The 14396-nt window shown below is 33.6% G+C and overlaps 2 protein-coding genes across 2 annotated transcripts; one reads left to right on the top strand and one right to left on the bottom strand.

Annotated features, from left to right (window-relative positions):
- The first annotated feature begins 8482 nt into the window (after positions 1 to 8482).
- Positions 8483 to 11794, top strand: LOC106318420 (E3 ubiquitin-protein ligase UPL5). Its single transcript, XM_013756387.1, has 3 exons — positions 8483 to 10469; positions 10666 to 11252; positions 11322 to 11794. The coding sequence occupies exons 1-3, from the start codon at positions 8675 to 8677 to the stop codon at positions 11583 to 11585; spliced, it is 2646 nt and encodes an 881-aa protein (XP_013611841.1). The 5' UTR covers positions 8483 to 8674; the 3' UTR covers positions 11586 to 11794.
- Positions 11795 to 11863: 69 nt separating this feature from the next.
- LOC106318421 lies at positions 11864 to 12682 on the bottom strand. Its single transcript, XM_013756388.1, has 2 exons — positions 12547 to 12682; positions 11864 to 12278 (listed from the first exon to the last, which is right to left on the bottom strand). The coding sequence occupies exons 1-2, from the start codon at positions 12559 to 12561 to the stop codon at positions 11994 to 11996; spliced, it is 300 nt and encodes a 99-aa protein (XP_013611842.1). The 5' UTR covers positions 12562 to 12682; the 3' UTR covers positions 11864 to 11993.
- Between the last annotated feature and the right edge of the window lie 1714 nt (positions 12683 to 14396).

Genomic DNA, 14396 nt, shown 5'->3' with positions numbered 1-14396 from the left:
CTACACGCATATCACAGCAACATCATCCAAGATTTCGTGTGTGTGTATTTGAGGTCGATGACTCAATATGTTCGATCAGATTGTGGCATGACCGATGGTAAAGAAACACCAACTAGCATGTTCGAGGACGAAACATATTCTGCCCAAGATCTTCATCACCCACGGATTGTAAAAAAATGGAGAGATCCAAGGGACCTTCAGTAATGTCCAAATCAGGGGGAGTAACGTGTGTTGTACTCTTTTTGCTTCACCATGGTTTTGTCCCAATTGGGTTTTCCTGATAAGGTTTTAATGAGACAACATTAAAGCACATTACAAGCTCTAAATGGTTATGGCATCCAAGGGGGAGTGTTATGAACCAGATTGTGGATGACTCATAACCAAGAGATTATGATTTGTAATCTTTCCATTTATCTATGACGGTGTAATCTCCTATATAAGGAACCTATATATTATGAATAAAGATAGACTTTTCCATCACTTTTATAACAATTTAAATATTATTTGCGGTAAGTAAGTTTCGTATATATTTGAAATTTATAACAAATTTGATAAATTAAATTTGTTGATAAAAATTAATAAGAACTTTTGATAGGTTAATAATATATAAATAACACTAAATTTTATTATAATATATTATTCATTTTAACACATGCATCTAGTAATTATGAAAAAGTCAAATTAAAAAGAGAAACTACCATATATGAGTTGTAATATATCTATCTAGTATTTATGTTCAATTCAGAAAATAGTAAGTTCGAAAAGATTTTATTATATTACTTGGATAAATATAAATTTATTTGGATATTAACAAATATTATTTTTTTTCATCACAAATGTTAATTATTAAATATAGTTTAGTTGTGTACACAATTAATCAACAATATAACATTGATTTCAAAACATTCTGAAATATAATATAAGAGATCATGTAAACATTCTCCAGACATTATTTGTATGTTTATTTATTTTTATATTAAATATAATATATTACTTAATAAAGTAAGGGTTCTGATAAAAATATATCTATAAATTCAGATAATTTGTAAAAGCTTCAGAATACAGATAATTTGTTGTATTATAGCTACATATTCATAGTCTGATAAAGATAAAAATTATGTAAAATGCAATCAAATATAATATTTTTTCATTATAAACAACTACAATTAGCTATTTAAAATAAACTAATACATAATTGAACATTAAGACACATATTCTACAAAAATGTTATTTTAAAGACTGCCCTAAGCAAAATATTTAATATAATATAATACATAAAATGTTTTGAAAATATATTCTTAGAATTATATTCTAATCTTTCTTCTACTTATTTAATTATTAAAATATGTTCTAAAGATACAATAGATGTTATATTTATAATATATGAAATTAACCTAATAACACATACAGATGGAACTTAGTTCATTGATATTATTTGTTCGAGAACTAGGAAGACTTTAAAGTTTTCATCAATAGTGACATCTAATTCATTATGTATATATATATACATACATATATAGTATTTATATATGATAAAGTTTATACTAATTAAAACTTCTTACAAATTGGTTAACGTAAATTACGCTATATATCCTATAACAATTATGAATTTAAAGATGGGTCGACCAAAAATATTTAGATTTGTTTTTTGATACTTATTTAATAAATTTAAAATAATAGAATAAATTTGAATTGATGACTCCTCAGTTAAAACTATAAGATCGTGACAAATAAGAAAAGTTATATAATTTATGAAGAAATACGAAAAATATTGTCAACTATCTCTGGCCCATTGAAAATCAGCAATATATATACCTTCTCATTTCTCTCCTAATGAAAATTCTATAAATACCCATTAAACACCCAACATCTATCTCGACCCATCTCACAGAGTATAAACCCTGTACTAGTTCTTGAGCTTTCGCCAGAGCAGAGATATTTTCAAAACAAAAAACCATTTATTCTTGAGAAAAAGACAAAAATAACATTTAATCAAGTTTTTTGGTTCCCAAACTAACACTCAAGGTCAAAAGTCACAAAAATATCACTTAATGTTTTATCAAAAGTCACAAACTTAGGGTTTACAGTTAAAGGGTGGGGTTTAGGATTTAGGGTTTAGGGTTTACGGTTTAGAGTTTAGGGTTTAGGGTTTAGGGTTTAGGGTTTAGGGTTTAGGGTTTAGGGTTTAGGGTTTAGGGTTTAGGGTTTAGGGTTTAGGGTTTAGGGTTTAGGGTTTAGGGTTTAGGGTTTAGGGTTTAGGGTTTAGGGTTTAGGGTTTAGGGTTTAGGGTTTAGGGTTTAGGGTTTAGGGTTTAGGGTTTAGGGTTTAGGGTTTAGGGTTTAGGGTTTAGGGTTTAGGGTTTAGGGTTTAGGGTTGAGAAATGAGGTTTTGAGGATAAGATTTCAAATTTTGAAAAATAAAAAAATTAAAATTTTCAAAGGATAAACTTAGAAATGTGCTATTTTGGTCATTTTAGTTTTTGAGTGCTATTTTTGTGATATAAATTTAGAAAAATACTATTTTGGAGTTTTGCCATTTATTGTTTAGCCTCTGAATTTTTAAAGAATTTTTAAAGAATGTGTGGGGCACATAAGTTTCTCAAGATTTCAAATAGCACTTTGGTTTGAAAGACGTAAGTTTCTTGACTTTCCATGAACGATTTGCATACTCAAAAGATTTAGCTCTACTGGCAAAAGATGTCATAGACATTACAATCTTACCACAAAATAAACGCACAGGGCAGTAAAAAAATCAGTTAGAAAAATGGTAAACATAATGTCAAGCAAAGGTGTCCTCACGATCTCCCTCAGCGATGTCAGCCTCCACCATCTTGCTAAACTCTAGGATATGAGTGGGTCGATGTTCCTCATGATAGATTGATAGTACTCCTTTGGGGATCCAAGTTTGACGCTGTATTTCATGCCCTGTTTCTCAATCTCAGCTATCTGTTGCCTCTGTTGAGAGGGTGGGGTAATCTCAGCTCCAAGGATAATATCTCTGATTGTGTAAGAGCTGAGGTATTCACATTGTTCTTCTTTGCGTAGTCAGAAAGGATAAGATCCCTTAGTGCTACCTCCACCTGAATTTAAACATAATTGTGAATCAGGAAAGAGATGCATCATATACTGTAAATAACACAAGACCAGTAAAAACTGTGTAGATAGAGAGACAAAATAGGTAAACATGGATCTTATCGAATAAAATATAAGAACATGGAAAGAAACTAAGTAAATGAAAAGTGGCAGAGGAATTTCTCAATCTTAAGGCACACCTAGAGGGGATCGAGCATTCCTTTACAAGTAACAATAACTTATTTTGGCTGTTCTTCAACAAGGAGAGACCGCACGAGTGCATCCACCTCTTCAGCAGTTTTCCATTTCGCTAGCTGACCAAGACGCTTCTGACCAGCCCAAAACGCTTGTATGGATAACCTATAGAAACAAAAAGCAGTTACTTAACATCCAACTGCATGTTACAGCTTTACAGGACCTAGTAAACAGAAGGAGTAACAGGTTTGAGTCACAACATGCATATTCTTAATGTAAAGCGTGTAGAAGAAGACATTTTTTTTTTGGAACACATTACCTTGAGGAATAGCTGCCCACTTCTTAGATTGAAAATAAAGATCGCACCACTGATTGGCTTTGTTGTTAAATTTCCTTCAAATGTCTTGTGAAATGTGACACGATAGACATTGGAATCATCAACAAACCATATAATTTGATTACAATCAATATTTTTTAAAAAATCAATAAAATCTAACCGATCATTTATCCTCTTACTATTTAGCCAAATATATTAATACATCTAATAGTCCAAACATATTTTTATAATAAATGGTACATTTTAAACTCAAATACATTGTAACTTTTAAAAACATAAAAAACTTTTAACACATTTTATTAATGAATAATTAAATTCATATATATATATATATATATATATATATATATTGATATTCTGAAATGTTTAAGATTATTTTTCAAAACATAAAGTTATAATAAATATCATCATTTACGTGTATGTTATATTATTTCAATATTTTTTAAAACATTCACTATATATAAATATGTTGATTTGAAATTAATATTCAATACTATTTATAATTTTTATTATCTGAAGATATATGAATACATTAAGAAGAATACAGATGGTCATTTATCATCTTTTTATCATTAACCAAAAAAATCAGCATAATACAATAAAATAATATAGATAATAAGTTTAACAAGAAAAATATATTTAAACTAAGTTTAAATTTTTTATTTAAAAGAGATAAATTTGATATTAATACAAATTTATACTAAATATCATTAACGATGTGTTAGAGAGGTTAAAAGGGAGCGGAACTCTCTCTCTCTCTTCGCTTCCATGTTCTCTATCTACATCTTTCACATGGACGAAGAGAGATGAGATTAAAACTTTTTGTTTTGTTTATTCTGATCATTAGATCAGATTTCTAGTTTCTCTTTGGAGATTTTGTATTTTCGCTTGGCGATATTAGAGTGAAATTTCAATTTAATCAACGCAGAGCTTCAATCTTTTCATTTTGTTTTTGGTTAAATTGATTTAATAAAGCTTCAATCTGTTCGTGAGTTGTCTTTGATCTGTAAAATATCCCTCGCTTACAGATTGACTAAATCCTGATTCAGATCAGGCTAGGTTTCTTTTGTTTTGTTGTAGTTTCGCTCCTCTCTTCCTATAAAACTCTCTGATGTGTTTTGATTTTGAGGGTCTTTATGTTTTCTCGGCTGGATACGCTCAGATCTCCATCTGGTGAGGAATCAATCTTCACTTGCAGTGGATTAAGTGAAGTCTCCTGAAGGATGAGGAATCAGAGACGATGATGAAGCGGAGGTGAGTCAGTTCAGATTTAGTCAAGTCAGAGCTTTTTTAACGAAGGCGTTCCGTCAAGATCTATGGCTGTCTCTTCAAAAGCTTCTCGCAGGGATTCATCTCTAGTGGTTTTAACGGAAGATCTCTCTGGATCGACGGTGATCAAAGGAGGAAGGAGCATGCAAACAGATCAAATATAATGTTTCATGTGTTTTTTTAACAACAATAATGTTTCATGTATTGCTCAAGAAAAAAGATCTAATCATAGCCAAATGATGTTCTTCACATATACTAAATAATTTGTGAAGAAAAAATAAATTTGAGTATAATATCTTCAATTATCTGACAATGTTGCAAACCTTTTCACAAAGTCACTACTTACCTCAATATTCAAGAAACATATCTACATCATTTGAATGTGTCATCGAGAAGATTTATTAAATACAATAGTAACTCGAAGAAGAGTTTGCATGGTTGTATCTTTTCATTTTACGGTAGTTTTTCGTAGTATTATGCACACTTAGCACTACAAGGGCCAGAATCTATAGCCTGAAGTCCTTTTTCTGTAACACTTAAAAGCCCATATCCTATTTTATGTGTGTTTATGGATAATTCACACTTTCAAAATCTAGAACATCTTTATCAGTGTGGCGTGTTTTTAAATTTTAGGATCAGATATTATAAGATGAAGAAAAGTATTTCTTACACATTTACGATATTAATATGGTGTTATAGCATTCACGTTAACTATTCTTATTGTCTAAATAATTTTAAAAATGTTAACAATATTTGTGAAAAAATCAACAAATAATTATTTCTAGTATTTTAGTTGTTTATAAGCAAACAAAAAATATTTCTTACATGTTTACGAAATAAATATATATTTGGTCCTATAATCATGCTTATTACTGTCTTTTTTAGCAAAACTAGTAATGTTTGTGCCAAATCAAGAAATGAATATTTCTAACATTTTATTGTTTATAAATAAATGAAGAAGAGTATTTCTTACATGTTTAGGAAATATATTTTTGGTAGCATATGTTTATTTTCTGACTTTTAGCAAAATTGACTATGTTTTGCCAAATAAAGAAATGATTATCGCTAATCTTTTTTTTTTTGCTGACAAATAAAAATAAATGATTATCGCTAATATTTTTTGAATGAATGATTTTTGTTAATATTTTTAATTATTTATAAATAAACATCTTCACCGACATCTATCCTCTAACCAATGTGTTAAAGCACTCTACACACGTTTTTCTTTTCTTCTTCACCAAACTTTCCAAAGCCGCTAGATCAGTTGGAGAGTAGCTTGCTCCAAAATTATGAATCCCACATGAGATAGTAATAACAAGTTAACAACAGTTTGTACCAAGGCTTTGAATACTACAAGAGAGTGAGAGAATAATAAACAACTTAACAAAAGTTTATACAAAGAATATACTTCAATACTGGAATTGTAACTAGAAAAGAAAATATAAATAATGCAAGTGTTGTTACTTTGTATATGATTGAAATCTTAAGTAACTATGTAATTATTTTAAAGAATGTTGTATATTAAAAACCAACTCTTTGTAATTTAGATTAGACTTTAGTTTATGTGTAGATTGAGATATGAAAGATGTATAAACCTTTCAGTTTCGCAAATATGTTAGGAACATGAAAAGAAAACTGAAAATATTTACCAAGGCTTTGCATTCTTTCTCAATCCTTTTGTCGATAATTTACTTTTACAGTATAGTTTCGACTGTAGGAAATGAATTTAATTCCGTTTAGAAAACGAGATTTGGAAACCAAGATTTTTGGTTGAATTTAGTGTGTGAGACACATAGATGATAGAACCACAAGAGAATCAACATCCTTTCTACCGGTTTGAAATAAAGAGATATAAGTTTCGTACATGCTTTCTTAACTTTGGATTTTTGGATGAAGGGTTAGACTTAACATTAGCGTTGTCATTTGATATTCAATAGGATTAATTTTTCAAGGTTAAAAATTATTGCATGAGAAGATTGAAAATACACTACCAAAACTTGAAAACATTAAAACTGAAGTTTATAATATAAAAGTCGAACTTAAATGCTTGAAGGAAGATGATTCATGACTTCAAATATGTAATTTGTACCAAAATCGAAATGAAGGAGTAGAAAGTTATTACCAAAACAATTTGTGAATGTCTTTTCTTAATGTTTGTTGTAGAAAGACATTAGCAAATATACTCTACTAATTATGTATCTTTGCTTCATTTCTAAAATTGTTTTCATTTGTAAGACTTCTTATTCTAAGTCATTGTCGTTCCCATTTGAGTTTTTCATTTTTGATATCTATGGCTTTACTTGTAAGATCTATTGTTATATATTATTCTCTATAAAGTTTGAATTTGTTGTCATTTGTAAGAACTTGATTTTGTTGTGAATTGTAAGAGAATAGTCCTACGTAAATTAGACAAAAGATTATTAAAAATTAATAATACAAACTATCAAATTTTGCATAAACTTGACAATGCATATTTAAGAAGCACTTGCTTGAACTCATATGAGATGAAAACATCTTAGCCAACGCCAAAACCTCATAGACTGATATTGCATCCTCGTCAACTTCGCTTCATCTTCTTTATATGACATAGGATCATGTATATTAGCTTCCTTCCAACAATCTTCGCCTCCATTTTCATTGTTTTCTCCTCCTTCATTTTTCGCATCATCTCCAAAATTGATTGCTAAAACTTCAAAAGATTATTCTTCAATACATATTCATCCTCTTTTTCGACATCCTTCACATCCTTCTTTGTCAACATAACTTCCTTTACAACCTTCTTTGTCGACAGTGTTCCCTTCATAACCTTCTTGACTGATACCATTCATGTCATTATCATATACAAGCTCATAGTTAGGATAATCAACAATAACCTCATAGAAAACAATGGATATAGTTCACACTTATCTCCTTCAATTTTTTTTTATTTCATCGCATTCATTTTCATTCATCATCTTTCATCATTTTCAAAAATATGTTTATGTTGTCTACCTCGACATTAAACAAGTTTTTTTTCTTACCATACTGGGATTCTGTTACGGTGGATTTAGAAAAATACAAAAAGTTAATCAGTTTTAACTTTTTGGTCAAATAAAAGAAAACAAAAAAAGAAACCGATTTGAAGATTTGCGTTCTTAGAGGACCAATGTTTGCTTCCTTTTTTGTTCGTTTTCAAAACAATATTTTTTAACTTTCCATTAACAATAAATAGTCATTAAATAATTTAAATTACAGTAGGTAGATTTATACTAAATTCAATTCTATTAAAACAGGTTTAATTTTTTTTTAAATCAACAAAGATTTTGAATGTTATTTTGGCGAAAATAAGTAAATTAAATCTTTAAATAATCATTTTTATTAAAAAGAATATTTAGTGTATAAAAAGAAAGAAAAAATTAAGTGCCGTAAATTAAAATTTTACACACTAACAATAAAAATAGATTAATTTGTTACTATTATAAAATGTATTGTAGTTCTTTAAAAAATATTGACTCTCTCTTTGATATCCTACTCTAACAAACTGAATCGGTTTTAAGCCAGTTAAGACAAGATTTATTTCCCAAAGACCATCTTTCTAAAATACATTATTTTAAAAAGACCAAAAAATATCTTTGTAGGCGTCTGTTGTCCTAACGATGGCGTATACAGAAAATTAATTGACTGCTCTTCGTTAAACCTCCCCCTTCGTCTCCCCCCCTTCTTCCTCCTCGCCTTTACATAGTTCTCATCTCTGTCCAACAGTTCATTTTCCGTCCACCGACTTGGCTAATCCTTCTCATCGGCGGCGATTTTCGTCTCTCAGATGACTCTACGCCGTTCAACAGCCGCAGATTCACCAATCTCTCACCGATCACCTCTCGCCGTGGCTGGAACCGATAACCACAAACGCAAACTCGACGATTACGCCGCCGATTACGGCCTTGACCTCCTCCAGAAGATGAAACGGCACGAGGTCGACGCCGATCGCATCTCCCCGGCGTCGCAGCAGAAACCGTTGACGTCCGGTGAGAATTACCGGTCTCTGTACACTCCCGGCGAGTGCTCCTCCTCATCCTCATCTTCCTCCTCTCTCCCCGAGTCGTGGACTCGTTCCGAGTCGACTCGGTTGCAGCTCTTCGTGAGGATGATGTCAGGAGGCAAAACAATCGTGATCCACGCGGACAGAAACGACACCGTCGAGCATCTCCACCACAGAATCCAGCTGAAGACTCAGATTCCCGTCACGGAGCAGCGCGTTATCTACAAAGGCAAGCAGTTACAGTTCGAACACACCTTAAACCACTACTCCATCGAGCAGGACTCTTCCTTACACCTCGTCGGCCGTATGCAAAGCACAGAGTATCCAGTAGCTTGCCAGACCGTAGATGAGATCATGTCCACCATCTCGCGGATGCACAGAGGCGAGAATCTCTACGGAGGCCGCACCAACATCAACGACAAGCTCGTCAAGTTCTTCGCGAGGATTCCCGCTGAGAGCAACCGTTCCGCCGCCAAGTATCTGAAGATATTCTCCAACTCTTCGGTTCCAGCTGCGCTGGTGATGCTCTTCGTCTCTCCTCTAGAGATCAACAAAGCCTGCGGGAAGAGTTCGATCAAGCTCTTCTTGAACAGCTGCGTGGCGTTGCCGGTTCATCAGCAGAACAGTTGTTTGCCCGTTGTGTTGGAGTTCTGTAGATTGCTTAGGGGAGCTTGTCCCGACAACAAGCTTTACGCGTCTTGTCGGAACACCTTGGGGTCGATGCTTGATTTGGTGTGTAAATCCGATGAGTTTCAGTTCAGATTGTTTACGATCGGGGAGGAGATCTACCCGTGCGTGACCGAGTTAGCTGATATTATTGTGAGAGAGTTGGTAGAGAACACAGGGCCTAGCTTGTCTGAAGTTCAGAAATTTTCTTCCTTTTGGCAGCCCTTGAAACGTGCCGTTACAGCTCAGCTTCCCTGCTTGTTCCCCGTCGCTATGCCTCTGCGGAACACTGTGATGGAAGCGGAGATCGGGAAGCTTTATCAGATATTCAGAAGGTTAATGACTGTAATGGACATTTGTATGACTAGAATCGAATCTTCGTTGGGTAACAGAGGAGTTGCCAACACGGAAGCTATGTCTGCGACTTGGTCTCAGTATCTCGCTGTTCTCAAGATTGTGGATTCGATGTGTGAGCTTTATCAAGGCGCTAAGGAACAGCTAGCTAGTCTCTTAAACGCCAGGAAGGTTTCGTTCAGCGCCCTCGTTTTGAAATTCGCGAAAAGAGGGGATGATGATCACCAGTGGATCTTTGACTACAAGGAAGCTACGACCTTCGAATCCAGGAGGCATTTAGCGATGCTCCTGTTCCCCGACGTGAAAGAAGACTACGACGAGATGCACGAGATGCTTATTGATCGGTCCAATCTGTTTGCTGAATCGTTTGAGTACATATCCGGCGCGACCCCAGGGTCGCTTCATAGTGGACTGTTTATGGAGTTCAAGAATGAGGAAGCTACAGGTCCTGGTGTGTTGAGAGAATGGTTCTATTTGGTGTGTCAGGAGATATTCAATCCCCGAAATGCCCTCTTCCTTCGATCTGCTGATGATTTCAGAAGATTCTCTCCTAATCCAGGTTAGCTCTTTTGCTTCTCTCATGACATAGCCTTAGGTACAAGTAAATCTCAGACATGGCTTGAACATTCATTATTGTTGTTCTGAAGGGTTTAGTAATAGACTTTATATGATTCTATAGGAGCAAGAAACAAATCTAAGAATGGTTACTCTCTTGCTCTGTAATGATAATTGAAGTTTTTTTGTGTTACATTCAGCATCTAAGGTGGATCCATTACATCTCAGTTACTTCGAGTTCACTGGTCGTGTGATTGCTTTAGCTTTGATGCATAAAGTCCAAGTAGGTGTGCTGTTCGACCGTGTATTCTTCTCACAGTTAGCCCACCCGGAAATAAGTTTGGAAGACATCAAGGACACGGATCGAGTCATGTACAACAGCTGCAAACAGATCCTAGAGATGGATCCAGCGTTCTTCGACTCAAACGCCGGTTTTGGTCTAACGTTTGAGCTGGAAACGGAGGAGCTGGGGAAAAGAGAAACGGTGGAGCTGCTTCCTGAGGGGAAGTCCATTGCTGTTAACAGCGAGAACAGGGAACAATACGTTAAACTCCTAATCAAGCAACGATTTGCCGCGTCGATCTCCCAGCATGTAGAGAGATTCTCCAAGGGCTTCTCTGATATACTTTCTGACTCTGTACCTGCCTTTTTTAAACGAATATACTTAGAGGATTTCGATGGGATGCTTCGAGGAGGGGAGAACCCTATAAGCATAGATGATTGGAAGGCTCATACAGAGTATAATGGGTTCAGAGAGACTGACAGACAAATAGACTGGTTCTGGAAGGTAATACACAAATAAAGCTCGACCATTTTTTAAGTTTCTTGAATCCCTTAAACCGTTTTTTGTGTGTAGATTATGAAGAAAATGACGGAAGAAGAAAGGAGGAGCGTACTCTTCTTTTGGACATCGACTAAGTTTATACCAGTGGAGGGGTTTAGAGGGTTATCATCGAAGCTTTACATCTATAGGTTACATGAAGCTAATGATCGTCTTCCAACGTCTCATACTTGCTTTTACCGTCTCTGCTTACCAAAATACCCGACGATGGGTCTCATGGAACAACGTCTTCGATTCATCGCTCAAGATCATGTCAGCTCCAGTTTCGGTAAATGGTGAAACAGAATTATCAAAGTAATCTTGTCTATATCTCTCGCTGATCTTTAGGTTTGTAGATTGGTGCGTTTGGTGTGTAGCTAGATTTAGCTGTGGTCAAGCTCTGTTTATGACCGGGAGTGAAAGGTGAAACCTTTCTTAATTTGTGTGTTCTATAACTAATGTATAAATTAATTTAATTTGGAAACTTATGCTAAGGGAAAAAAATCTGTAAACGACATCGTTTTTGCGTTGATCAGACAGACATCGAACTGCCTTAAGAGACAAAATAAAAAGGGAAACACAAATATCATTATATATATTAAATAAACATTACAATAATAGCACCTGGATTATCTTATTATTATGCGGAAATATAGGATTTAAACAAAACAGAAATGTTCTCATGGGTGAGAGAGAAAGACAAGCATCTTAGGATGTCTTGACTTCAACAGTCTTCTCCTCTTCTGCCGCTGGCTTAACATCTTTCTCCTCCACAGCTGCCGGAGTTTCAACCAGTTTCTCCTCTTTAACCGGAGCTGTCTCGGTTTTTTCAGTCTCTTTCTCTACCTTTGGTGCTTCTTCTTCATCTTCTTTGATTTCAACTTCAACCGCAGTGGCTGAGTCATCTGCATGGACGGTTTCCTTCGGCGTCTCGATCGTTGTTGCCTCGGTCGTCGTCGTCTTCTCTTCTGTGTTTGGAACTGTTTTCTCAACCTGCGATAAGAAATCGACCGTCCTTTGCGTCATGTCATAATATTCATGATCAGACGTTTCTAAAAAGATTATCGAGCGGAGATATATAAGCACTTGCACACATATTTTATTATCTGAATTATACGGTTTTTTTCATATTTTATTTTATATATATATATATATATCACATGTGTATCATCAATATCAATTGAATGATCTCTTGTGAAGACTTCTTTAAACTAATGGAAAAATTATGACATGAACATTTAAAAACGAGAAAAAGACTTACCTCAACACCAGCCATTGGGAGACTCTGAAGAAGAAAGATATGAACAATGGAAAAAATAAGTGTGTTTGTATTTAGGAAAGCAGGGAGAATTGTGAGTGAGTTAAGCGAAGAGGAGGAGAGTATTTATAGAATTAATCTTCAAAAGTAAAAATAAAAAATAAATTAATTAATTAAATTTGTTGAGCATATTGATGTGTCGTATTTACAGGTAAAAACATCAGTAAAGTGTGTATACTATGTTATGATGCTTAAAGTGTTTATGTGTGGCGCGTGGAGAACAAATTAATTTTAACCCATCTTTATCATGTAACATCACTAAACATCCCTAATTATCAAATTTCTTATCATGTAACATCACAAAACAACCCTAATCATCAAATTTCTTATCATGTAACATAACAAAACATCCCTAATTATCAAATTTCTGAGAGAAATTTGGAGCAATAACTAACAAAATTACATAATTATTTAGATAACAAAACAATGGCTATATTACAGTAATATGTACCATATGATAATTTTATATCTTTAATTTTTGATTATTTATTTTATGGTATAACTTTAAAATTTTGAATCTTATTTACTTTAATTCTTCTAAATATAATAATTTAAAATTTAAATCTGACTTTAAAATATTTTTTTTTGTATATTACATGTTAAATATTTTAAACAGGCAAAATTTCGAAAAAATAATTAACTATAAATAATTTTAGGATCATACCATATAGAAAAGAATACAGTCTTATTATATGTTCGTATATAAGCTATAGGATACCAAAGAGTGGAATTTGATAATTCATGTATATGGTTAACGGACAGGACGAGGTAGTCCGGTTGGTAAGGATTTTGGGAGCCAATTGTCATGTTCACGGGTTCGACACCAGGCGGAGGTGAACTGTCCATCCATGTCATCCACACGGATATGGGCCTATGCTTTAGAGCTCATTTGAATACCTGGAGAGAGAGTCTATCCGTGGGCTGCATCTCCCCTTGGGAATTAGTCTGGGCCTCTCCGGAGATTTGGGACACCCCTAGGTTAAAAAAAAAAAAAAAAAATGGTTAACGTCTTATTTTCATAAGAAAGGTTCATACAGTAATTTAGTCAAAAAAAAAGAAAAAAGTTCATACAGTAATGGTTAGCCGTTCTTGTCTTACGGACAATGGGATGAAATTCTTTTGACTGGACCTACGAGTTATCGGTTTTAGTAACCGCACACCTCTTGCTCGCCATAATATTCTATCAGAGGACACTATAAAGAGAAGTATGAAGCTCTTTTAACAATAATCGGTACATTAAGTTGCTTGTCTTCCTTTGAATTTTTAAAATTAGCTTTAAGTGTCCTTCCTCTTACACCAAGTATTTCGATTGTGTAGCTCTTAACTCTCGGCTAAGTTGTAGGTAAGGCTGGGCGTTTGGATATTCGATTTAGATTTGGGTTGATCTCATCAGGTTCAGGTTTCTTCTAGTCTTAAAGATTTGAACTTTTCTAGATACTTGCAAATTTTTAGTTTGGTTTTTGGCCAGTTCCTCTCTGTTCCTAGTCGATTTAGTTCCAAATATTTTATACCTTAACTATCAAAAATGTGACTATAATTCGGTTTTGATTCATATACTCTCTCAGTTCCTGAAAGTAAGATTTTCTAGAGTATGCACGCTTATTAAGAATTTAATAAATGTTTATAATTTAATTTATTTTTTACTTTATTATACATTTTCCAATAACTTTCCACCAATGAAATTTAATCAATTCAAATATTCTCAATTAATGTTCCTCAAAAGTATAAAAAAGTACCTTAACAATATAGAAAATCTATTTTTGTGGAACAAGAAAAATATCTAAAACATCTTA

Source organism: Brassica oleracea, chromosome C9 (assembly GCF_000695525.1).
Source record: "Brassica oleracea var. oleracea cultivar TO1000 chromosome C9, BOL, whole genome shotgun sequence".
Classification (NCBI taxonomy): domain Eukaryota; kingdom Viridiplantae; phylum Streptophyta; class Magnoliopsida; order Brassicales; family Brassicaceae; genus Brassica; species Brassica oleracea.
This window is presented reverse-complemented; position numbering and strand designations above follow the sequence as displayed.